General features: G+C 42.5%; 1 protein-coding gene across 10 annotated transcripts in view; it reads left to right on the top strand.

The window, feature by feature from the left end:
- EYA3 (EYA transcriptional coactivator and phosphatase 3) overlaps nt 1-25,246 on the top strand; it is a 70,162-nt gene that overhangs the window by 8,943 nt on the left and 35,973 nt on the right. For 2 of the 10 annotated variants that reach the window (XM_040535163.1, XM_040535167.1), the window contains exon 2: nt 22,014-22,108. In XM_040535163.1, the coding sequence (XP_040391097.1) occupies nt 22,076-22,108 (33 nt within the window). In that variant the 5' untranslated portion in view covers nt 22,014-22,075. Of the gene's footprint in view, nt 1-12; nt 176-14,159; nt 14,182-19,352; nt 19,445-20,414; nt 20,490-22,013; nt 22,109-25,246 lie in introns of those variants that run through there. The other 8 variants (XM_040535169.1, XM_040535166.1, XM_040535162.1 and 5 more) reach the window with 8 other exon arrangements.

Genomic DNA, 25,246 nt, shown 5'->3' with positions numbered 1-25,246 from the left:
CCGCCCGGCCCCGCCCCGCGCTGAGGCGCCTCGGGGCCGCGGCGCCACTTCCGTGGCCGAGCGCGCTCTGGTTCCGGGTCGGGCCGCCGCTAGCGGGGGCGAGGCGCTGCGGGGCCGCCGCTGCCATGTCGGATGCGGGACGCGCTCCCGGGCCCGGCCGCGGAGCCGCCTCTCGGTAAGAGCCCGCCGAGGGGGGCCTGGCCGCGCGCTGCTCTCCCTCTCCGCGGGGCCCCGGCGCCGCGCCGGCCCCTCCGGGCCCAGCGGGCCGCAGCTCGGGGGCGCGTGGGGGCCGCATGTCGCCCTCCCCCGCCGGAACGGAGGCCGATGGCGGAGCGCGGCCGGGGCGGAGCTCGGGACTCAGCGCCCGGCCGCCGCTGCCCCCCGCAGCACGGTGGGGCCCGGTGCTCCCGGCGGCGCCCGGAAGCAGCCGAGAGCTGCAGGAAGCCGCTCGGTGACTCCCTCAGCTCGGGGAGAGGGGAGCGGCTTCCGTGGGGTCCCTGGGGAGGAAAAACTGGCTGCGGGCAGCTCGGGACGCGCCGGGGCCTCGGGGGGTTGTTCGTAGGGCCGCGAGTGGTGGGTAGCTCTGGCTCAGGGGGGCCTTGCTCAGTCTGCGTTGGCTTTGCCAGGAGCGCTGCAGTTGGAAGGGACCTGCAAAGGTCGTCTGGTCCAACTGCCTGACCTCTTCGGGGCTAGCCAGAAGTTAAAGCATATTATTGAGGGCACTGTCCAAATGTCTCCTGAACATTGCCAGGCATGGGGCACCAACCACCTCACTAGGAAGCCCGTTCCAGTGTTTGACCACCCTCACGGTAAAGAAATTTTTCCTCATGCCCGGTCTGAACATCTCTTGGCGCAGCTCGGTGCCATTCCCGTGCACCCTGTGATCAGTTACCGGGGAGAAGAGACCTCCTGTGCTCCCCCTCCTCAGAGAGTTGCAGAGAGCAAGGAGGTCACCTCTTGGCCTCCTTTTCTCCAGACTACACAACCCACATGTCCTCAGCTTCTTCTCATAGGGCATGCCTTCCAGCTCTTGCACCCTCGTCTGGATGCATTTGAATATCTTAACATCCATAAATGTATCTGTACATCTTAGTCTGGATGGATTTAATTGTTGTTTGCACTGGAGCTTGTGCAGATATGTCCAAGACGATGTGTTTGAGCTTGGTAGGACCATGACCAGTTGGGCTTTATAGCTGCGTTGGACCCAGATCAGCTCTGCTGGACATTCCTGGGTCTGGGAATGCTCTGCAGAGTTGCTGAAGCTTTGTGTGGAGCCAGGTCGGGCACAGCATGCCTTATTGGTTTGGTCTCTGCAGTGCATGGTGTGGCTAAATTGTTTCCAGACTAGAGCTAGTCCTCAATGCGGCGTAACTGTAGTAAATCAGATGGATTATCAGATTATGTTGTGGTGGACCTCTCTGTATGGAGCTAGCTCTACTTCTGCACCTGTTATGCACTTAATCCATAGTCTGGTAATTTCTGACTAGCAATTAAAAGTCAGCTGTATTAGCTGGTAGGAGAAGATTTTTACAATTGTCACCTGCCTCTGTTGTTTTCCCTCACTTCTGCTTCTTCCTGATTATCTTAAATTCAAGATACCAAATAAGATAGGCTTTTGTTTAGAATCGTGACAATTCACATACCTCAAGTCACTGTTTTTGTAATTAGCTACTTTTAAAAATGCATAAAGACTGTAGTTTTCTTAATCTGCAAAACTAATGACTTATCCAAATGTAGCTATCAAGTTAGCTTTTTTAAAAAAATCACCCCGTGGTATATTACTTCTTAGTTGTGCAGTTCCGCAATCCAGCTTTTACCACGCAACCAACATTACGCAGCTACATTCCCGCTTCTAACCATTTACAAGGTGGCTGTGGTTAAGATCTAGCAGTTCACAAACCGTTAGAACTACTGCACAGTGTCCTTCTGCGGCTTTTACCTCTATCTCAGCTCTTCCATGCAACAGCAGCAGCAGTTATGGCCCGTTGGTCGCTGTGTGCTGTTTGTGTGACAGATGGGATTGCAGAACTGTCACTTCCCCATCACAGATGTGTTCGACTTGTGGTAATTCCCGTGTAATTGCTGACTTTTGAAGGATTTGTAGCTTCTTAAAACTTTGCTCTATAAACATTGAGATGTTGAATGAGTTTTGAATTGAATATGTCATATAGTTTATTAAAAGGGTTTCCACATTTTGTGTTAACAGGTTGGAGTACCTGTACAGCAAGTTAAGCATGCTGTGTCCTAGCTGTCGTATACTGAAGGTTATATATGGTTACACGTAAAACTGGATAAAACATACTGATTTTTTGTAATTGAATGAAAAACCTGACAAGTAGTGCATTCTCATGCATAAGTCACATAATGCATAAAGCTTCAAGATTTACAGCGGATATTATCTGAGGGTGGACATGAGTAACTCAGTGCCTGTATTCTTACTTATCAGAAATAGGAATATTTTTTATTTCCTCTCTGCAAGGGAAAAAGGAGCTGTCAGGATGGAGATGTACAGGAAACTTTTGAGTGCCTAAATGGAATCCCATGAGAATTTAACAACAGGAGGTTTCTGTATGATCTCCTACCCAGCAATGTCTACAAGCACAACCCAACTCCAGGCAATGTTGTCTCTTGCAGCGTCTCGTGAGTGTTTTCTTTGGTCACCCAAACCATGACCAGTGGCACACTCCGGTTAGTTGTAAGTTGAGGGAGGCATTTTTCAGTTTTTCCTTCCTTTGTCTTATCCTTAATTTATTCTCTTTTTTTTTTTTTTTTTTTGTCATCCTAATTTGTCTGGAAGTTTTTCCTTTCATTTGTTAAAAGGCAGCAAAACAAGCAGCTCTTCAGCAGTATTCTCTCTGGTGGCCCTTCTCTAGCAGCGATTAAATCAGCTCATGTGGGTGCTGTGACTGAAGGTACTCCGGTACCTGAGGCAGGAACTTCAAATCTTTTCTTCCTTCCTGCAGCCGCATCTAGAGCTTCAGTTAAGGTTGCTGCGAGGGGTCAGCTTCTCTCCTATTCTAATGCGTTACACAAACCTGGTATTTAGAGTAGTGTTGAGGTGAGAAAACACAGCATGTCACTGCAGGCTCTTCAGTGTATGGTGTCCTTTTGATCTACACGACACCAGTCACTGCTGTTCTGTCTTTCCCAGGATGTCACCGGACAGTTCTTAACTGGGTTATACAACTAAAAAAAACAGATTTGTATTTAGAAAAACAGCCTACTATTGTGATGAATCTGATTGGGATTTTTCTTCATCTCTTAGATAAACTACTGGAATTAAGAATATGGCTTGTCTAATTTCAGGGGCAATTGAATGGTTCTTCAGTTCTGCAGAAGATGGGTTTCTCCTCTTGAGAGATCTCCATGTCTAGCGATCTATTCTCACATCCCAAGAGCTTCCTTTGAGACTTGAAGTTTGTGTTACTTCAATCTAAATACTGATAGTTCTGTTTCTCTGAAAGTCATCAACTGGAACGTAACATAAAGCGTATGGCAGCTTTAAACCTTGGGTGATGGTTTATTTTTCTATAAATACCTTGCTATCATGTGTAATTCCATTTTGAAAATTTTACAAAATAGTCTCATACTAACGTCTTTTCCATGACGATTGTTTTGCGCTATTATATTTGACAGAGCTTAACAAATTCTTCCTTAGTTATGATTGATTTAAGATGAGCAGGGAAGAGGAAGGCATATTCAGTATTTAGTACCTGTATCATTTGAAAAAGCAGATGATTAATCACTCTTCAGAGCAGAGAGGTGACAGCTTTGTTCAAAACTCTTTTTAAAAGAGGGAAGGTTTAGATTAGACATAAGGTAGAAATTCTTTACTTTGAGAGCGGTGAGGCCCTGGCTGCCCAGAGGAGCTGTGGGTGCCCCATCCCTGGCAGTGCCCAAGGCCAGGCTGGATGGGGCTGGGGGCACCTGGGCTGATGGGAGGGGTCCCTGCCCATGGCAGGGGGTTGGAATTAGGTGGTCTTTAAGGTCCCTTCCAACCCAAAGCATTCTGTGATGATTCTATGAAAACCACGTGGAAGTATTCTGAAGTAGGCTTTATCATGGGTTTGTTGAAAAAAAAAATAATCTCCACTCTTCTTTCCTGGTAAAGGCATAGCTGTTCTCTTTTACCGATGGGGGAAAAATACCGTCACAGAAAAACAACTCTGGATTCCAGGTTTTGAAGTTTTATGTAGAAGTCTGGTCCCATTTGCACTGTCTCATGTTTTGTTCAATACCATTGTAAGAGTTCTTGACATTTCAGAAACCATTGCCTTGTTTTTTATTTGTTTTAAACCTCCGTTTCCTGTCAATACAGAACTTTTGGGGTACAGGGAGGGGAGTTTGCCTTTCTAGAAGATAAAGGGACTCAAAAATAGTACCAACTCCTTCTTCGTTACTTTGTCTGGTATTCTGGAGAACTGTATGGACACAAAAGTTTTATTCTTCTTTTTCTACTGTATCAATTTTTTTCTATCCAGTAGTTATCTGTCATGCCAGGCCTGCTGCTAGGTTGATATTCTGTGTATGAGGAAAAAATTAATTCTTCTGGCTTAAAAAAAAAACCATTATAAAACACTCTTACCTGAGCTGAAGGAAGCCAAAATGTCACCATAAGTCAATGATACCACTACTCTCAGCATTTTAAAATAAGATGGCAAATGTTGCTTGACAGTTCTTTGAATTATTAAACTGTATTGTAGCATTCGAGGACCTAAACAATTTACCTCTGTGCTGAAGTAAAAAACAGCAACAACTTGTTGGCTGAGCTTCTCTAGTCTCTGAACGATATGACCTTTTTTTGGATGCTGTTGTAAGGAACATATGGTTGTCTTTACTGAAGACATTAGTTTTTAAAGGCTGATGCTGTCATAATCCAGTGTTTGTCATGCAGCTGCTTCTTGCAATGGTGAGAGTAAAAAGCGGACTATTTCAAGGCGGCATTTTTGGCAGGCTGATGGCTTAGGCTCAACTCAAAGAAGACGGCACTTTGGGATTGTCTTGATGAGAACAGCTTTTGGAGCTGAAAGGTAGTAGAAAATACTGTGGACTTTATTTCTCAAAGGTTACCAGTTTCATGTGGTGAGCAAGAAGGTAATTCCTTGTTGAGATGCAGTAAGAAAAGCCCTGAAATAAAATATTCACCGTTCTCATTTTCCTTCTAAAGCCTTTTGAATAAATCATCTATGTTTGGTCAAAATTCACTATCCTGTCAGCTGGGCAAGTTCCTGAGATCTCATTGCAGAAGTTTGGACAAGATGTGTCTGAAGAGCTGCACCTCGTCTGTGCTTTGTGCCAGAAAGAGCACAAGTGTCCTGTTGCTCAGAGGATGGGAAGAGCCGGCAGTGAGCTCTCCTCTGGCCTTGCAGGCATGAAGGTGTGTGTCGCTGCTGGTTCTGCCGAAACCTGGGGCGTATCAGTCACTGCTGGGAGTGGGCACTCAGTCACAAGAGTTACAGCCAACCGGGCGCCCTGAGCAGCAAAAATGGGTTGTGCCTGCATTCATCGCCCAGTCCAATTGCTAAGCAAAACTAATTGCAGCTTAACAGAGTGTAAGGTTAAATGGTTTTTGATTACCTCTGTGGTAGTTTGTATAACATGATTCACTTTGCAACTGGTGTCAGCTAAAAATAAAATGCATGATATCATTTGCTGCGACTCAACTAATTATAAATATCTTGGTAAAAGAATGATGTAGTGCTTAATCCGCCCAAATTCATTCTGCGTTCCAGATTTTAGTGTACAACAATCAGAAATATCAGAACACACAGCACTATTTTTGCTAGGATTTATTTGTTGTCTGGTTAGGGATTAATTCTCAATGATAAGGTCTGAAGGAAAATATATCCATAGCAATGAAGATATCTTCATGATCTTGTTTGTTTCTCCCTGGAATCAAGCAACACTTGTACATACCAAAAGGTTAGAGGGCCTGTTTTACGTGATGCCTGGAGCAGTGTTCAATAATTCATACTCTCTTTTTCTTACTCTCCTGTTTGTTTTTTTTTTTAATATTGGCCAGAATGCACTTCTTTGCTACTTTTAGAAGAAGACTTGGAAGAATGCAGGGAGAAAAAGCTGTTTTTCTCAATAGTAAAGAAAAAGTGTGAAGGTAGGACAGATCTAAAGATTGAAAGTTCATGTCACCAAAATTTAGTTGTCTAGAAATATACTTTTTGGTTTCTGGAGAAGAGAGTTGATGGGAACGAGACATCACTTTTAGAAGTTACTGTATTTGAGTACTCTTGAATTGAAAATATTTTTTATAGGCTAAATATAAAATGTTATGTAATGACTGTACTATCAGATAATTCAAATAAGTGATGGCATGAAAGAACAAAATGGAAATGAGAACAGATGGAAAGACAGCAGGGAAGACAAAGGAAATATGAATGTGTTTTTAACTGTGAAAATTTTGTTTTCCTGGCTACAAGATCTTTTGAGGCCTGTTTAGAAACTTTGTACTATTATGGGGGATTTGTATATAGATTTTTTAAAATTGATTGTTGTAGTCTGGAGAATAGGTGTGTTAGACAATAAAAGTAAACATTACAAAAATAATAACTATAAAAAACATACAATAAATAAATAATAGCCCATTCTCTCTGTTTTTATAAAATATAATACATGTCATCCTCAGGATTGGGTCATAGGTTCTTAGGTTGCATTTGATTTGGTCACTGACAGCATTTACTAATTATGATTGACACTGAAGAGCATCTGAACTAACAGGAAAGAAGGAGAGAATGGGGAGAAAGGAGACCTTTAATATAGGATTGGGAAGAAAATCATCATATATCTCTTTGCCCAGATTTTACCTAACAGAGGAGATGTTGCTTCCATTTGTGGAGTTCATTCTTCTTTGAAACTTGGCTGACCTACTAAGAGCAGAGAAGGAAAAGGATTTTGCCAGTGAGATGTGGTGAGAAGATAGAAGTTAATCTTTTACCGTCTTAAGCCTACATTTGTTTGATACCTGTTGATGATAATATAAAGCCAGTTATAAGGTTTGAGGTTGTTGAATTGTAAGTGAAATGTGTTCTTTCTTGTTCTAGGTGACTCTTCACACAACAGCGTTAATCAGTTGTAGATCCTGTAATCACACCAATTATTTTAAGTGTGATTACAGATGTTGTTTTGATACTGAGAACTACCATGACTGGCATCAAATGCTAACTGTACTGCAACAGCTATCTGTGAGATACAGTGGAAGGAGATCATGTTTGGGATGCAGCAATGTCAGCTTTACAGGAATGGTAGAGTAGGGTAATATGGTGGGAGAAAAACACTGTACGTGAAGGACTGTATAAAGGGTAACAGCATTAAAAATACAGGAAAAGAGAAGTACGTGTTTGTATGGGTGAAGATCCCAGACCTTAAATATACTACTAGGATTATTCTGGCAACTGCTGAATCAGGACAGTGATAGTGATCAGGAACTGTTATATGACATCAAAGAAGTTGCAAATTTAGAAGAGTAGTAGTAGGAGATTTCAGCTACCTAGACAGAGACTAATTCTATGGCACATCAGGAAGAAATGCAGAGCGAACATTTTTCTGACTCCGTGAATGACTGTTTCCTACAGCAGCCAATGTTAAACCTACAAGAGAAGCTGTTTTTCTGAGTGTGGTGGTGCATAGGATCTACTTTGAGCTATAAGAGGGACAGTTGTAATAGCAACTACAGTACAATTAGATGAAACTGGGTAGAAGGGGACAGCAGACCAAATAAATTCAGCACATGGATGTTCAACTTCAAGAAATTAAAATACATAAAAATGAATTAAGTAGTTTACAGTTTCCCCCCAAGCTTAAAAAGGGCTGCACAAAATGTAGCCTACATGCAGCTTGAAGGCTGTGAAAAAAAAATTATGGTTTGTACCCCCAGAATCTCTATGTGGCTCTGTGGGAAAGCTACCAAATAAAAATAAATAATAATAATAATAAAGCCATCATGTGGAAAGATGAATGTTTAACAAATGGAAAGAATGCCCAGGTGAGACCAGGAAAATCTGCAACATGGCAGGTGAAATGTAGACAGAATTAAAAGGGGTAAAAAGGAAATTGAAGAGCACCTTGCAAAAGGAAGCTCAAACCAGTGGTAAAACATTCTCTAAATTCATCAAAAGAAGGAAGTCAGGTAGTGATTGTGTGGGACTGCTTGGTGATCAGGGGTCAAGGAGTGGGCACCTGAGGGGTGTGATAAGGCCATCACAGAGAAGGTCAGTGAATTCCTTGTATGTTACTGCTAAAGATGTTTTGCTTTAGATACCCTGGGAACTCCCTACAGATGACTGACTTCCAGCAGCAGTGAGATGATAAAGAGTTATGAAAGACAAAATCCGTGTTTACTGGAAAATGCAGTCTGGTGGAAAAGTGTCAGCATAGATTATGTAGAGGAAAATTCCACCTTCTTAAACCATGGGAGTTGTGCAAGTATGTGGATGGATGGTCTTGTTCAGGGTCTTGTCCACTAGGGTTTTGAAAATGTGCAAGGGTGGATGTCACCATCCTTGTGGGTCACTTCTCCAGTGTGACCCACTCTCACAGTGAAGAATTTTTTCCTTAGGTCCAGCTGGAATTTTCCTTGTTACAATTTGTGACCATTGCCTCTTTCTCAAGGCACTTGAGATGAGTCTGGCTGCGTGTTTCCTATGATGTTCTTTTCGCAGTGGAAGACAGCAATTAGATTCCTGTTACTTCCTTCAGCTTCTGTTCTTCAGGCTAAACAAGACCAGTTTCCTCAGCATCTCCCTGGATGTCACGTGTGCCTGCCACCTGTTCATCTAAATGGCCCTTTGGCTTGACGCTGTGGCTCCTTCTCACGCTAGGGAGCCAAAAACTGAATACAGTACTCTTGATGCCATCTCACAGATAGAGCAGAGTGGTCGCCTTCCTCTGCTGCTGGCTACGCTGGCTTTAACGTAGTCCAGCTTGAGACTAGTCTTTGTTGCTGTGAGGGCTCACAGCTGACTTGGGTTCAGCTTCTTGTCCACTAGGATCCCCGTTTTCCTTCCTGCAGATCTGTGACTTCCCAGTTGGGTCCCAACCCTATTGCATGGTGTTGCTCCATCCCTGGTACAGCACATGGCACTTGTCTGTGTTGAACTCCATGAGGTTCCTGCCAGCCCACTCCTCCAGCATTTCATTGTACTTGCAGTTTTGCCTTTCAGGCATTTGAAGGCATTCAGGCATTCAGCCCCCCGGTTTGCTCTTATCCATACACTGGACGAAGGGGCATTCTGTCCCATCAGTCTGGTCATGATGAAGATGTTAATATTGCTTCCAGTAACTGCTATTGTAGGTTGCTTTTTGTTACCAGCCAGTAGTTAGATTGTAGATTGGTAGTTAGAATCATAAAATCATAGAATCATTAAGGTTGGAAAAGACCTCCAAGGTCATCTGGTTCAACCATCACCCTACTACCAATGTCACCCACTAAACCATGTCTCTAAGCACCACGTCCAACCTTTCCTTGAACACCCCCAGGGACGGTGACTCCACCACTTCCCTGGGCAACCTGTTTGAATGCCTGACTGCAGTTTCTGAGAAGAAATGTCTTCTAATTTCACAGAATCACAGAATGTTAGGGATTGGAAGGGACCTTGAAAGATCATCTAATCCCCCAGTCCAATCCCCCTGCCGGAGCAGGAACACCTAAATCACGTCAAACGGGAACACGTCCAGGTGAGCCTTGAAAGTCTCCAGAGAAGGAGACTCCACAACCCCCCTGGGTAGCCTGTTCTGGTGTTCTGTCACCCTTGCAGTGAAAAAGTTTTGTCTCATATTTAAGCAGAACCTCCTATGTTCCGGCTTGCATCCATTGCCCCTTGTCTTATCATTAGATGTCACTGAGAAGAACCTGGTTTCATCCTCCTGACAATCCCCCTTTACTTTTTTTAAATATTAATAATGTCACCCCTCAGTCTCCTCTTCTCCAAGCTAAAGAGACCCAGCTCCTTCAGCCTTTCCTTGTAAGGGAGGTGCTTCACTCCCTTAATCATCCTTGTGGCTCTGTGCTGGACTCTCTCAAGCAGTTAACCTGTCCTTCTTGAACTGAGGTGCCCAGAGCTGGACACAATATTCCAGATGTGGTCTTATAGGGCAGAGTAGAGGGGGAGGCAAACCTCTCTTGACCTACTAACCACACCCCTTCTGATACACCCCAGATACTACCAGCCTTGGCCACAAGGGCACAGTGCTGGCTCATGGTCCTGGCTGTCCACCAGGACCCTCAGGTCCCTTTACCCTTCACTGCTCTCCAGCAGGACAGTCCTCAATTATTCTGGTGGCTGGGGCTGTTTTTGCCCGGATGCAGGACTCTACACTTGCCCTTATAATATTTCATTAAGTTTCTCCCCGCCCAATTCTCCAACCTGTCAAGGTCCCGCTGGATGGTAGCATGGCCTTCTGGCGTGTCAGCCACTCCTCCCTGTTCAGTGTCATCAGCAAACTTGCTGATGGCGCACTCCATTCCCTCATCTAAGTCATCGATTAATATATTGAACAACACTGGTCCCAGTACCGACCCTTAAGGAACTCCACTAGATACAAGCCTCCAACTCGACTCCGTCCCACTGACCACAACTCTCTGGCTTCTTCCCTTCAGCCAGTTCACAGTCCACCTCACTACCCCATCATCCTCAGTTTAGCTGTGAGGATGCTGTGGGAGACGGTGTCAAAGGCTTTACTGAAGTCAAGATAGACCACGTCCACTGCCTTTCCATCATCTATCCACCCGGTTATATCCCCATAAGAGGCTATCAGGTTGGTCAAACATAACTTCCCCTTGGTGAAGCCATGTTGACTGCCCCTAATGACCCTCTTATCCTTGATACGACTAGAGACAACGCTAAGGATAAGTTGCTCCATCACCTTTCCAGGGATGGAGGTGAGGCTGACCAGTCTATAGCTAACTGACTATTTCCAACCTAAGCCTCCCCTGGCACAACTTGAGGCCATTCCCTCTAGGCCTTTCATTGGTTATCTGTGAGAAGAGGCTGACCCCCAGCTCCCCACACCTTCCTTTCAGGCAGAGCAACAAGGTCTCCCGAGCTTCCTCTTCTTCAGACCAAACAACTCCAGTTCCCGCAGCTGCTCCTCACAGGAGTTGTGTCCCAGGCCCTTCAGCAGCCTTGTAGCCCTTCTCTGGACATGCTCCTTCTTTGTCCCCCCCCCAGAATATACACTATCCCCGTGCACAGTAGCACTGAGCAACAGAAGTAAGGATAGATTTTGGGCCCAAGAAGTTGCTTCACGAAAACAAAGCACCAAACTTTAAAAATGTTTGAGGTTACTCCAGTGTCACTTTGCCATTCTAAGCAGCTCTAAAAACTTCTTCCTTCCTTCTATGGCTCTACACCTGGCACTTCACCTATATTGAATCTGGCAGTCCAGACAGTTTTTCATCTGCTGTGTAGTCTGTCCGTAGTTTATACCTGCACAGAGTGGCTGCAAGGATGCTGAGGGACTTTGCATTACTGAAATGAAGTCAGCAGCTCTCTTCTTCCATGGAGCCCACCATTTTATCAGAAAAGGCAGTCTGGTTGGTCAGGAACCATTGGCCTTGGATGGATCCACAATGGCTCTTCTCAGCTGCTTTCTTGCCATTCACGTGCATGGGAATGGTCTCCATGTAAATTTTCTCTGCAGTCGTCTGGGCCACTAAAGCAACTCAGACTGGCTTGTATTTCCCTTATTGCCTGTTTTGAACATGACATTTGCCATTTTTCAGTTATCAGTGACCTCCGAGGATTGATATGACCTTTCAAAAGTTGACAGAGAGTGCCTTTACAGTGACACTGGCCACCTCCCTTTTCAGTCTGTATGGTCATATGGACATGCTTTTTTTTTAAGGCGGTCTCTAACCTAATCTTTCTCTGGCACTGATAGTGTCAGGGAGCAGCAGGGACATGCAATCCCTAAAGAAGGGGAGCTAATTGTGGTAGCAAGGCTTGCAGCAGCTGTGCCCTCACCAGCAAGGGTACAGTCCCTCAGTACCCAAAGGTACCCAAGCACCCAAAGGGGTGAGCAAGACAAGCTGGCTGGTGTCTAGGCTGAGGCAAGAGGCTGCCACATGAGTCCATGGGCAGATTTGAGGTCAAGCTGGGAAACCATGTCAGGGTCAGAACGGCATTTGGAGATGGTCACTGTGGTTAACCACCATCCTGTGCCAGGCAGCTCCGTAGTGATGAGTCGGGTCTGAGGCTACCCAGAGGCTGGTCCATGGGTCATGGTTTGGATTGAAGGGTATCCATCTGGGCATGGCATACCATTTAGGTGCAGTATTGTTCAGGAAGGTGCCAAAACTGCGAGTCTCAGCTCAAATGCAGCTTGCAAGGCAGGGAGCAGTGAAGTGACCTTCGCTGAAGCCTCTAGCAGAGCTTCCTGGAAGAGCCATCCCCAAGGTCACCAGCTGTACCATCTGTACGTGTGGTGCTGTCCTCTTCTGAGCCCTGCCACTGGGCACAAGGATTTGGAAGGCCTGAGAGCTGGCCTTGACGGTAAAGCCTGAAGTAAGGAAGACATAGAGTTATCTCAGCTCTACCTGTGTTCTTCATCAGTTGATCACTTGCCCTGCTCAGCAGCTGACTGACAGTTTTCTTGGTCTTTTGCTGCTGGTGTGCCTACAAGAGCCCTAGAAGTCCCTCTTGTTGCCCTTCAGATATGGTTTAGATTCCTTTTCCCTGGATGAATTTAGAGTAATTAGGAAAAGCAGCAAACTACCTTAAATTCATCTAGGAAAAAGCAATCTAAACCATACCTACATAAGGTTGAACTCAAAACAGGCTTGGAGAGGAGGACCTGAGGGTGGTGATGGTTCATTGAAGTAATTACACAGTGTACAATGGCAGCCAAAAAAACCCCAAAACTTCAGCCATGTTAGCTGTCGTTAGGAAGAGCACTGCAAACAACAGAGAGACATAATCACACTGCTTTGTAAAGCTGTAGAGGCACCCACATCTTGTATGCTGTACATAGTTCAGATCTCTGCGTCTTGGAAGCAGAGGAGGGCAGGGATCACAGGGAATGCAGTGGCTGCCATATGGAGAGAGGCTGAAGACTGGGACTCTGGCTTGGAGGGTGGATGTAACCAACGTGTACAAAATCCTGAAGGCAGTGGATGTGCACCCAGTCCTGCCATACTAGAACTGGAGGCACTCAGAAACCAGTTTTGGAGATGGGCATAAAACGGAGAGGTTCTTTACGTGGCGGGCGTGAGCTGCCCCCGGACGCTGCAGTGGCTGCTGACAGCAGCAGGTTCAGAGAGGGGCTGAGCAAATCCCTGGGAATCGGGTCTGCGTGGGCGCTAGGGGATGAGGCTAGAGGCTGGGGCGGGATGTCGTTCAGCCTGGAGGAGAGGAGGCTCAGGGGCGACCTTATCGCTCTCTACAGGTACCTTAAAGGAGGCTGTAGCAAGGTGGGGGTTGGTCTGTTCTCCCACGTGCCTGGTGACAGGACGAGGGGGAATGGGCCAAAGTTGCGCCAGGGGAGGTTTAGGTTGGATATTAGGAAGAACTTCTTTACCGAAAGGGCTGTTAGGCATTGGAATGCCCATGGAAGCAGTTGAGTCACCACCCCTGCAGGTCTTTAAGAGACGTTTAGATGTAGAGCCTAGTGATATGGTTTAGTGGAGGACTTGTTAGTGTTAGGTCAGAGGTTGGACTGGGTGATCTTGGAGGTCTCTTCCAACCTAGACGATTCTGTGTGATTCTGTGTCCCCCTGCAGTCCTACCGTCGTGTCTGTTGGAGGGGGGCATGAGAGGCTTGCAGGGCGGCCAGGCTTGCGCGCGCACTCCCTGCGGGTGGCATCTGCTGTTGGAGACTGTGCTGCTCGGGGTGAGGCGGGCCATCGGTCTGGCCAGGAGGGTGTTTCGGTGCTCCCACCTGCCTCTGCCAGCAGGGCTGGTGCCCTGTGGAGCAAGTGGTGTAAGAAGTATGCTTAATTAGAAGCAGTGGCTGTTACCGAGCAGCTGAGTATCGAACACAGTCATTTAAACTGTTTTTTTCCTAGTAAAAAGTCTCAAATATCCAGTACTTTATTCTTTCTTTAATTTTTTTGAGCAGGTTACTCTAGCAACTGTTGTTGCTAAGACACAAATAGCTACAGATGTCCGCAGAACTGATTGCACGGTGATAAATACCATGGCTGCCTCTAATGCAAAATAACAAGAGAAATAAGTAAATTTACTATAGTTACAACCTTTTTAACAAAATAATGGTGAAAGTTGAGTGTTGAAACAGTTTCTGTCTAGCAGAACTTTAGCTTAATTTCCTGGTACTGTGTGGTAGTAGCTATATGAATTTTTGATGTGTACGCACAAAATCTCTTATTGAAAATAAAGTTTAGAGCTGCATAATGTAAATAATGCCTTTTTTGTGGTTAATACGATGCAGGCTTTTTGTCTGACTGATAAATGATTAAAAAGTTAAGTATTTTGTGGCTTCAGTAACTTTACAAATCTCTTTTAATGTGTTGAAAGTGGCATCTAGAAATGGAAGTTAATATGCTCTATTGTCTGAAAGTTTGTTTTAAAAAGCTCTTAAGACAAGCATCACTTTTCTTTTTTGCAGAGCTGCACCTCCAGAAATTTGCAACCCAATTATTGTTTATCTAAAACACAAAAATGTTTTAGATAACCTCATTGTTATCTAAAAAAAAAAAAGTTTTAGATTTCCTCGTGGAAAGAGGAGCTAATTGACTTTTTACTTTTCTTATGTGTATATAAATTATTGTACTTTGTTTTGTAACTAAAAGGTTAATGGCACGTCTGTGTTCTTGTTCCGTGTGGGCTCTGCAAATGTCAGATCTGACAAGAAGAAATCATCGACTTGTTTCTGGGCTCAGTGGGAGTTGTTTTTCTCAGAGATGAAGTTGTTATTTCCAAATTTTCCTTTTGTGAAAACAGTTCATTTCCCCATTAAAAATTTCCCTGTTATGTTTCAAAATCAAATTTAACAGAATTGTGTAAGAACCGGGCAGCCAAGCTGCATGTGTGTCATTGTTCAAGCTAACTGAAGTGCAGACAGGCTTCGTGTCAATAACACTTCAGGGGGTTAAAAAAATAACATGAAAATTCCTATTAACGAAATCCATTTTTAGCCTAAACAATGCCTATTTTTGTTGCCACGTTTAATTTCAGTATTTTTCTCAATTTTTAGATCCTACACTTTTTCCTTCCCTTTTTAGTTTATGAAATTTTAATCAAACCATGAACCTGATGTCCTACAGAGCTGTGTTTATGTGCTTGTCATGGCCACTCGTACCTTCAAAAATAAGGCATATAATCTGCCTTCCCTATAACTCTTACAGTGTTTTATTCCGAGTCTTCCCCGGTTAATAAAGATGTGAAGAGAACATGGATAGAGAGCAGTAAACAATCCAGCAGATCTCACGGCAAAGGTTTATTCTCTGGTATTCTTCACAATATTTTGGAAATATCTGTGTGTGTGTGTGTCTGTGTGTGTGGGTGTGTGCATGGAGAATGAGGAATAGCTGAGTATAAATCTTTGCCGTGAGATCCACTGAATTGTTAAAGATGGGAAATCAGCAGGCTGGTGTGTAGCACAGCTTTCATTCATTAAGTTTATTCCTTTTTTTTCTTTTTTTTTTTTTTTTTTTATGATTACTCTCTGCTGTTACAAAAAGGAACACGTCAGAGAACTGTACTTAGGGTGACGGTGGAATTAACAGACCGAAGCTTGAGTTATTGTATGGTGCCCTTAAGATGGATTTTAGGGAGAGTTTTTAAGGATTGTGCTGGAGAGCCGGTTGCCTGAGGAGTTGACTGTTGATAATTTTACTAAGTAGGATTTGGGGCTTTCACATTTTGAAGTTAGAAGTTTGAATTCTTTTTCCCTCTTCTTACATTTGTATTTTCAAATGCTGAAATAATGCCCTTATTCTCATCTGCTTGGCAGTCTCAGGAAGACTGTCAGATACTGAATGTGTGGCCTTAATATGATATTTGTAAATTAACAGATGTGAAGATTCACAGTAATTCTTGTAGGTCTGCGTGTGAAATCAAAGGATTTGGATTTTGGTCCTTAGTGGAGGAGGGCACCTAGATGGGCCTCTCCTTCTGCTCTTTCTTCTGTGTCTTTGCACGCCACTGGAACTGCATTAGTGTAGTGAATGCTGTGACTCGCTTTTCTTCTTACTGTCTTTAAAGTTTTTTGAATTTGTATTCCAACTTACCAGACAGACCATTTGACAGGCCAGGGCATCTGTTTACTCATTCAGCTTGTTTGCATTGTTGTAATGGTACAGCATTGTAAAGCGTTTCCTTCTTCTTTTTGCCTGAAGGAAGGAAAAATGAAGCGTAGTACTCAAAATTGTTCAATTCCTGACAGTTTCTTAAGGAGCCATTATTTTACAAAGCAACCCAGGAACCAGACTGATGCTGTCATTTCCTGTGATCTTTATTCAGGCTGTTTAAAAACAAAATGGGAAATTCTTTGGGACTTGAGATGAGCGCCTGTTCTTGCCAGATCTTCCAAAGAGACCCCGTAAAAATGGTAAGAGGGCTGAGTTTGCTTTCCTGGTGCAGGCAGAAAGTTAGTTTGGCTGGTCTGGATTTCAAATTGAAAGTATTTTGGCAGCTTGGCTGATGAAATAGTATCACTGTTGGATATGAGGATGCTGGCATATGGGGGAAGGAGGAGGTTGTCAAGAAGCTTCCCATCGAACAAGAAAGCTCTACCCAAACGCCAGCTCGTGCCCTGTGTGGGAGCTGGTGGCTAGCCTGTTTTGCCTGAAGATTAAAACTCAGGTAATGAACCTGCAGAATAAAAAGCACTTGGTAGCTGTGCAGTATATAGTAATGTTAGTATGTCTCTTCTCTCTTTTTCTTCCTTTTGTACTTAATAAAACTTAAAAAATAAAAATGTCAGAGGGGAGGTATTCACCACATCCCACTGTGCCAGGTGCTGCTCCTTTGACCAAAGTGGGATGACACCCAGAGTAGCACAAAGTCAAAGCGTGTAGCCAGGAGAAATCCTGCTCTGGTTGGGCGAGGGTTTAAATCACTTCGGCTGAACTCTGCGATCCTGCGTGTGCGTAGTGTGGCAGAATGGGACAGATTGCCACGAAATGCTCCACTGGAAAATAGAAGCTTAGACTCCTCTTTTGCTTAATTCCTGTATCCACTGCTCTCCGTGGTAAGCTGCTGGCCCTTGAGTAAATAAGAAATGGAAGGAACTGCACAGATCACGTTATTATGAATAAACCTACAAAACATTTTATTTCAACTTTCTATTTAATAGCTTTAATTTCATTAGACCAACTAAAGTTTTTTTTTTTTTTTTCTAAGGGAAATAGTGACTATTTTAAAGTAATATAAAACCATATTCAAGCAGCTTTATTTCTAATCAGTATAATTACAGCTTGTTGGTTTTATCACAGTGTCCTTGACTTTAATTATTTGCAGCTTGAGAGAACTGTTCCTCAGCCGAAATTTTATATTGAAAGCCAAATCAGATGAGCTTGAAAAGAACAGAATGAAAAGAAATAGCAGTCTAGCCTGATGCTAATAGCAGGTAGCTTTTGCAAATTATATCTATAATATGTAGTTCTAAAAAAAAATCAAGCTAGACTTTGCATTTGGGGATTTTTAAAACCAGGTTTTAGTGCAAGAAACTGTACATAGCTTGCCAGGGCTTTTAATAGGGAATTAGTAGCATAGCGATATTATGCAGAACAGAAGACAGACAACTGATCTGTGTAATTCTCTTGTCCATACCTATGCTTTGATGCCTTGTTTTGAAATTTATGTAATATGTTTCAATAAATTGAGCGAGCAAGATAAAATGAGGTGCAAAACCTATCCAGGATATTTTACATCGTTGGTGTTCTGGGCAAGTTGGAATTAAACTAGGATCACTATTCAACAAGTCTCGATTAAATTTTAAAATGTTGTTTAAGTCAGATATTACAAAAAAATTTCATCGGGTAAATAATGAAAACCATACCCTGTAGGGGAAAAAAATATTTTGCCAGTTTTCCAGAGTATAAGTCCTGACTCTTTCATTGTTCTGAGTATTTTTCATTTCACTAAGCTATGTGATGCTTTGCGGCACACTCGGTTATCTTTTGTACAGGCTTTTTTCATTCATAAGCCTAGTGGCCCCTGGAAGTATTCTGACCATCAGAAGCAACTTCTCGGACCTCCCCTCACAAGCAATAAAATAAGAAAAAAAATACGGATATAGACAGAAAAAGTGACCAAACCCAGCTGTTCCCGAAGCTGTTAATCACTGATTTCTTCTTTTCGGAGGTTAGCAAGCAGTAGTTAGCTGTGGGAAGCGGTGGTTTTGCATGGGAAGGGGGAGCGGAACTGGTGGCAGTCCCTGTTCCCCTGCACAGCGATTACATTGTCACCTCTGGTCACGGGTGTCACTGCAACGATTTGGACTTTCTTTGGAACTAAAGATACTGAAGATCTGTTTTGGTATCTCTTCCGCTGTAGTTGCTTGTGGTTTAAAAGAAACTGTGTGGTAAGCTTATCTAAAGCACAGGTGCCTCGAGTTTTATGTAAGTTAAAAATCTGAGATTTGAGATGCTGGGAAAAAAAAAATCATTTGTCTGTCTTCAGTTATTAAAAATCAACTTTGTTCAGGGAGAGCTGTTTGCCGGGTAAGGTAATAGCCCAAGGTAGTTCACGCTGAGCAGGTGCAAGGTGCCGGATTTGTTTTTGGAAACCCAAGCCCTGCGCCGTGCTGTTGGCGCTGACCCCGGCTCGGAGGCAACATGTAGTGCCCGGAGCTGCTTGGGGTGGCCAGAGGGCAGCGTGCTGCCCCAAGTGGGGGGATTAGCCCTGCCGGAGGGTGCTGCCAGAGAAGCCAACGCGGCCAGAACAGCTGCTCCCTGAATCCTTTTCCCCAGGGCGTCCGCGCTGAAACTGCTGGCAGCCGCGCTCGGGAGCAGTGAGCGAGGCAGCTCCCTGCCCAGCCCTGCGCCTGCGGGTGCCGGCGGCAGCAGGGCGAGCTCCTGGGCTGCCTCGCGGCCGTGGCCAGCCTGAGAGGTCGTGGAGATGCTCTGCAGAAGCTGGCGGGTGGGCGGACGATGCAGATGGGAAGGCCGCTGAGCCGTAGGTATATCGCAGTGACTTCGTGTCCCCAGTTTTTCCAAAGTGAAACATAAGTAAAACAATAAATGAAACCATGATGTTACAGTGGTTATTAATGAAAAAGGGCATTTTCCTCTCCCGCTTGCATGCTCTTGCACCTTTTCCTCCCTTGTGGATCCCCTAAGCATGGGACTGTGTAAGATTGGAGCTGGTCCCACTTGAAGTATCCTAGCAGAAGTGTTGTGTTTGGGTGGCTCTTTTCTGTTTGTTTTTTTTTTTCCCTAGAACAAGATCAGATCCAGACTGCTGCTCAGCCACACAAATGCTTTGCCAGACAAAGGAAGGGATGTCAGGCAAGCCAGAGTGGGTTGCTGGAGGTAAGGGAGAAGCAGGAACCCTTCCTTCAGCAGCAGTTCGAGTTTTGTCAGCTTAAATTGTTTGTGGTGTAGGAAGCATTTGCTAGAGAAAGACTCTATCACTCCCAGCTAGTGCAGGTGTAGTGGCTAATCACATCCTTGTCACCCAGGAACGCATGCTGTTTCTTCCAGTTGTTCAGCCTGCTTCTCTGTAAAAACAGCTATGAACACTAGACCTTTGCAAGAGGTCTTCTGCCCAACCTCCAATTTCTGAAGGGATGGATTATTCTCTAGAAGGCAACGTGAAGCCACTAGAGGTCAAGTTTTCACTTCTCATCTAGGCAAGAAGTTACTGCTCATCTACCTTGCTTTGTTCGTTTGCTAGGGCACAAGGTGCCCTAGTCTTTTGGAAAGAGTTTTGTTTAATAGTGTATCTAACACGTTCCCTGCCTATGGCAGGGGGGTTGGAGTTAGATGATCTTTAAGGTCCCTTCCAACCCAAGCCATTCTGTGATGCAGTTCTATGTTCCAACGTGAACTCTTGGAATCTTTTTGTCTTATTACTTAGTGACCTCTCAAAAACAAAATGAAAGCACTGCTCACAGCTTTAAAACAAAATGTGAAATGGGAGGCTACTGCTGTATGGTTCAAAGCTTGATTTGAAATCTTTTTTCATACTGAAGAGTTTAGTTTGGGAATTTTCTAAGTAATTACACAATGAAGCAGTGTCAAATAACAAAACCAAAGGACAAGGGACAGGACCGGGCTTGTTGATATCAAAATCAAACATCATTGCAGTTGGCAGTTGTATTCCACTCTGCTATTCCTCATCTTTGAACGCCACTGTTTCTCTTCTGTCTTGATTTTCCTGTATTATTCCTATTATAATACAAAGGAAATAAGATTTTATATTTAAAATAATAACAAAACTGGTAGGGAAAAATTGTAATGGTGACAATGGTACTTTGCACGCTTTCTTGTATGTATGTAGACTCGTTGGAGAAGAAACTGAGCTATTGAAGCATCTTACTGTAACTTCAGCTGTTTTACGGTTAAGGCAGTAAAGGTAAGAATAAGTAGCCTTTGATTTTGGAGGTAACCTTGGAAAATACTCAAATCCTCAATGAAATTCTACCCTGGCATTTAAGACCTTTACCTTTCCTCTAATAAGGGAAAATAAATCATATGCGTTTTCATGGATAATATGAAATTATTCCAGCCTCCAAAACCTCTGCGTGGTTGGAGTGGAGTGCTTCGCAGCAGCCACCCAGGTCTGGGAGCGGACTAGCCGTGTAAGCTAAGAGTTCAAGTAGGTCTGGCAGGGGTCAGGAGAGGGAAGTAGCAGTTGTTTTGGGGACACTGGAAAATTGTTTCTGTTAACTTGTGCAGTCTGTTTTCAAGGGCACAACTTCATACTGTGAAGGTGCTTGAAAGCTCTAGACAGGATGTGAAAACAGAAAGGAATGAGAAAGCAGAGCTGAGTAAATAGCCTTTCGCGTTTCCACCAAGATTTAAAGCAAAGTTTCATGGCTGGGGAGGCAGGAGTAGATTGTTTACTCTGCAGAGTAGGTACATGTATTGTTGCTGTGTTTTGTTTCTTCCAAGCCACTAAGTGTATTTCAGTGTTTTTTCTAATTGCCGTAATCCATTTAGGATTTTGCTCTGTGTGCAATAACAGACATGTTTCCATATGTAAGGGAAGGCTCTGCCGGGATGGGAGCAGAAACGTCTCCTTGCTTTTGGTACGGCTGAGATGGAGTTTGTCTGAAGAGGTTAGAGTTTGTGTTTAATAAATTGGCTCTGAGAAGAGGGGGTCAAAGAAGAGCAATGGAATAAATAGGAAAACATCGTTTATGAGCAATAGTCAGGTAGAGGAGAAAGCTGTAGAGGACACGCCTTTATCTTTTGTCCAGCAAGTTGCAAAAATTAATAAGGTTGTGACAATAACCCTCAACGTTTCGTTTTCACAGTTTTAAAACCTGAGGTACAGCAGCTCTTTGGTATAGTATATAAGAACTCTATGCTAAATGCTACTGGGTTACTATCTAAAATAAATGTTAAATTTTGGAAGCAAATGTTAATCAAACTCCTCTTTTTGAAGGATGCAACTGAAATAATAAACTTCCATTGTGAATTTGGCAATAGACAGTACTGCATGTAAATACATTTAGGTGTACGGTCTTGTCCTGATTTTTTTTTGTGTGTTTGTTATATAAATGTTCTAAATTAAAACAGGTTAGATTGAATCACTCTGTTTACTGACCTAGTAGACCAGACTTGATCATTTAAAGTGTTTTTAAAATCATGGTGCATGTCTGATTGATACATTAGCTTCTGTAGTCAGTATGGTACAAGTGAATGTTGTAGAAATGTGCCACGTGATTAAAAATGTCTGTTTGTATCTTGAAGCTTAAAGCTAAATCCCTTGTTTATGAAATCTTTCCATATATGAATTTTGTCTCTTACATGGGAGATGGCAACATGAGTTTAGAAAGCTTGTGGGTGGAATATATAACATTTAATGTTCTCTGATAGCCTAAATGATAAGACCCCCAAAAGTACATAAAGCTATGAACACCCTTTTTGACAGGCTTTGAAGACTGCTGAGGAACACACGATTTGAATCATTTAAGCATTAAAATAGTAATACCCATGGAAGAGCCACAAGATTTACCCGAACAACCAGTAAGTACATTTAAAAATACTAAAAATGAACATGTAAAACTAATAAGTGATCTCATAAATTCAATATAGTTATTTCAATTAATAATAGACAGTAAGCCTTATACTCACTGTATTTATCTAGAGGTGAAAAATCATTTTACTGTTAATAAAACTTGTTATACATGTAATTTACTATACATACAACAGTACTAAAAGGAATAGTTATGTATGCCTGAATTCTGTAATCTTTCTATGTAAAATTATGCCTACAATTGCTTTGCTCAGAAAATCAGACCATTTAAAGTTTTTTCTAGATATATTAAAAATCATTGTTTTAATGACAGAATCAGCATGCTGGTGTATAGTCTTTAATTCTTCTTGTGCTTATGATCTTGAAAAGGTTCTATGATCCTAAGCATAGCATCGTCTCCATTGCTGGAAAACATTAATTAAAATTCTTAATTTAACAGGGTATTCATGTAAGGAGGTATGTCTTAAGTTAAAAATTTCTGTACAGACATCTTAGATGTTTGAAATATCGTGCATTGTAAGTTACTGATAATAAAATGTCACATAAGTTTTGGGTAGAGTGATTATTAAAACAGTACGATATGAAGTTAAATGTGTATATCTGAGACATAAGTAATATTGTAATAAAAAAAAAAAAGGTTTTAACATTATATCTCCAGATAAAAGGTGAGGCAAACGCAACAATAATTTGCCAAGTTACTCTGGGAGTGAAGCTTATTTTAATTTTGGAGATAATTTCAAATGCACACAAAAACAATGTAACATGCTAAGGGAAATCAGGTAATTTTCCCATTGAAAATATTTTGAGGTTGTTTGAGTATGACAATACTATCTTTTTCAGTTAACTAGTTTAGAAAATACACTGTATGGTCATTTATGCAGTTTTGCAGTTTATGACAAATTTATAGTTGTTCAAAATACTGCTTAACACAAGCAAATTATGTACATGAGCCTTTATGCACAGAACATGAGGCTAATCAGCAGAAACATAATTTGAACTCCAGATATTTGTCGAATTTAAAACTGAATTAAATGTGTATAGAGAAAAAGGAATATCTGTTAATTACATCCTTATATAATCAAAATTGTCTTCATAGAACTTTATTCCGTAGGGCATAAGAGACTGAATACAGCTTGGTTTTGGTACATGAGAGCATTATCTATAAACAGATTCTTATGTAATTGTCTGCTGAAAATTTTCTTAATAATTTCATTTATATACCTTATGCCAGTCAGTCATTCTGAGACAGAATTTGAGACTATATTGATCACAACTGTTGAATGAGATGGTATTTTGAATATAGTGGCATATTCTTACAGGAGGAAGGAAAAGTTTTTTTGTTTGTTTTTTTTTTTAGTGAGACCATTCTTTAAACAAGTTAATTTTACTAATAAAAAAGCCAACTTAAGATCCTTTCTGCCTAGTAGCCCAGAATTTACATTGTACAAACTTGTTTTCTTTCTCAAATGATTTTGCTTTTCTTAATCATGGCAAGAGGATTAGTATGTTTATTCTAAAAATAATGTTTATTGCAAACTGTTGATAACTGAATCCAGAAAGGAGCCTATATAGAAGTCACCAGACTTTGAGTTTAATGTATTTCACTTCCCCCTTCCCACCCCTCAAAAGAAACAAAAAAAAGAAAAGCCAAAATCAGGTCATTTACTTATGTTGGTATGGACCGGTGGTAAAAAATCTCACCAAAGTTTCAAGATTTTGTAAATACTATCACTTAGCGATTAGACATTTGGGAGATTTGCTCATAAAAGCCTGCAGATGATGAGGCCAGTCCAAGACTAGCTAGTTAAGGCAGGGATGTGAAAATCAAATTGCTGTTTTGCTGACTTACTCTGCATGCTGGCACTAGCTATCCCATTCCAGAGGCATTTAAAAAGGGAGTGTGAAACTCTCTCCAGATATTTATTGATATTTTAATGAAATCAGCTATTGACTTAAAGGAAAACTCATTCAAGTATTGTTCTGAGTGCAACAGAGAAAGCAGGCTTCTGGCAGAGAGTGGAAGATCTCCCTTCAGAGGAAGATAAGGCACAGTAAGTAGCCTTGTGGTGCGATGGAAGATGGAAGTTAAGTCCTGGGACAGAAACAGGCAGAGCAGTACCTTGAGCTCGGGTCCTGACTGTGAAGAGGTGTTATAGGAACAGTTGTTCCATTCTGGACTTGATGATAATGTCAGTAAAATTGACGTGTACTTGCAAAGCCCCACTTTTGGCCAGCTGATTTCTCTCTCTACCTCCCATTCTAAAAAATGAAGAGATGAAAGCAGACTGAGAGAAGACTCCTGCCAGCTTTACTTCCTTACTCTTTTCTGACTGCTTTCCCCTTGCTGCTGCCTTGAACCCTTTTGTACCTCTGCCTACTGTTTCCCACTTCCCATCAGGAATTCACCAGCATTTTATTAATTCAGTTAAATAAATAAATAAATAAATACAGTCTTGAACACGTTTTGGCATCTCATGCTGAAATTGCTTGTTCCTGTTTTTTTATTTATACTTCCGTAGAGACAAACACTGGAGTAACATAGTGAGGCCTTTCTGCTAGCAACTTTTGTATGTGGCAGCAGTCTTTCTTTGACCATTGTACTCAAGTTAGTGGCTTGTAATTCTTGTAGCTGTTTTGGTGCATTATTTGGAGCACATGCCTTCCTAGACTCTGTTTGCAGAAGAGAGATGCTAAAAATTGGTGCTTGCTAAGTGCCCTGAAGAAACTGGGATGAACAGAGTGCAGCTTAGGTACAGAAACAGGATAGTTGGCATCTAAAGGTGCTCCAGGAGTTTGGAAGGCTGCAAAACTTTCTGTTAGAGGGAGAAGATAGGGGAAGTAAAGCCAGTATATCACAGGAACACCTTGCTCAAAAAACTACAGGTTAAAGAAACTAACCCTTTCATCCTGCCCAGAATTTCAAAATAGTATTTGTGGCCTGCATGCAAGAAACCAATTTGTGCTCAAGGCAGTGCTTTTGGGTGCATAACACACTCTGTGGGAACTGGATTCAACTATATTGGTTTTATTCAGAAATGAAAATCAGAGCTCCTAAGTTATTACTGATATGAACAGGAAAAATATTTAAGTTCCTATCTTTATACATTACTTAAAGGAAGAGCAAGGAA

Source organism: Cygnus olor, chromosome 23 (genome assembly GCF_009769625.2).
Source record: "Cygnus olor isolate bCygOlo1 chromosome 23, bCygOlo1.pri.v2, whole genome shotgun sequence".
NCBI classification, from domain to species: Eukaryota; Metazoa; Chordata; class Aves; order Anseriformes; family Anatidae; genus Cygnus; species Cygnus olor.
The sequence above is the reverse complement of the archived record's forward strand: the minus strand, read 5'-3'. Positions and strand labels throughout refer to the sequence as shown.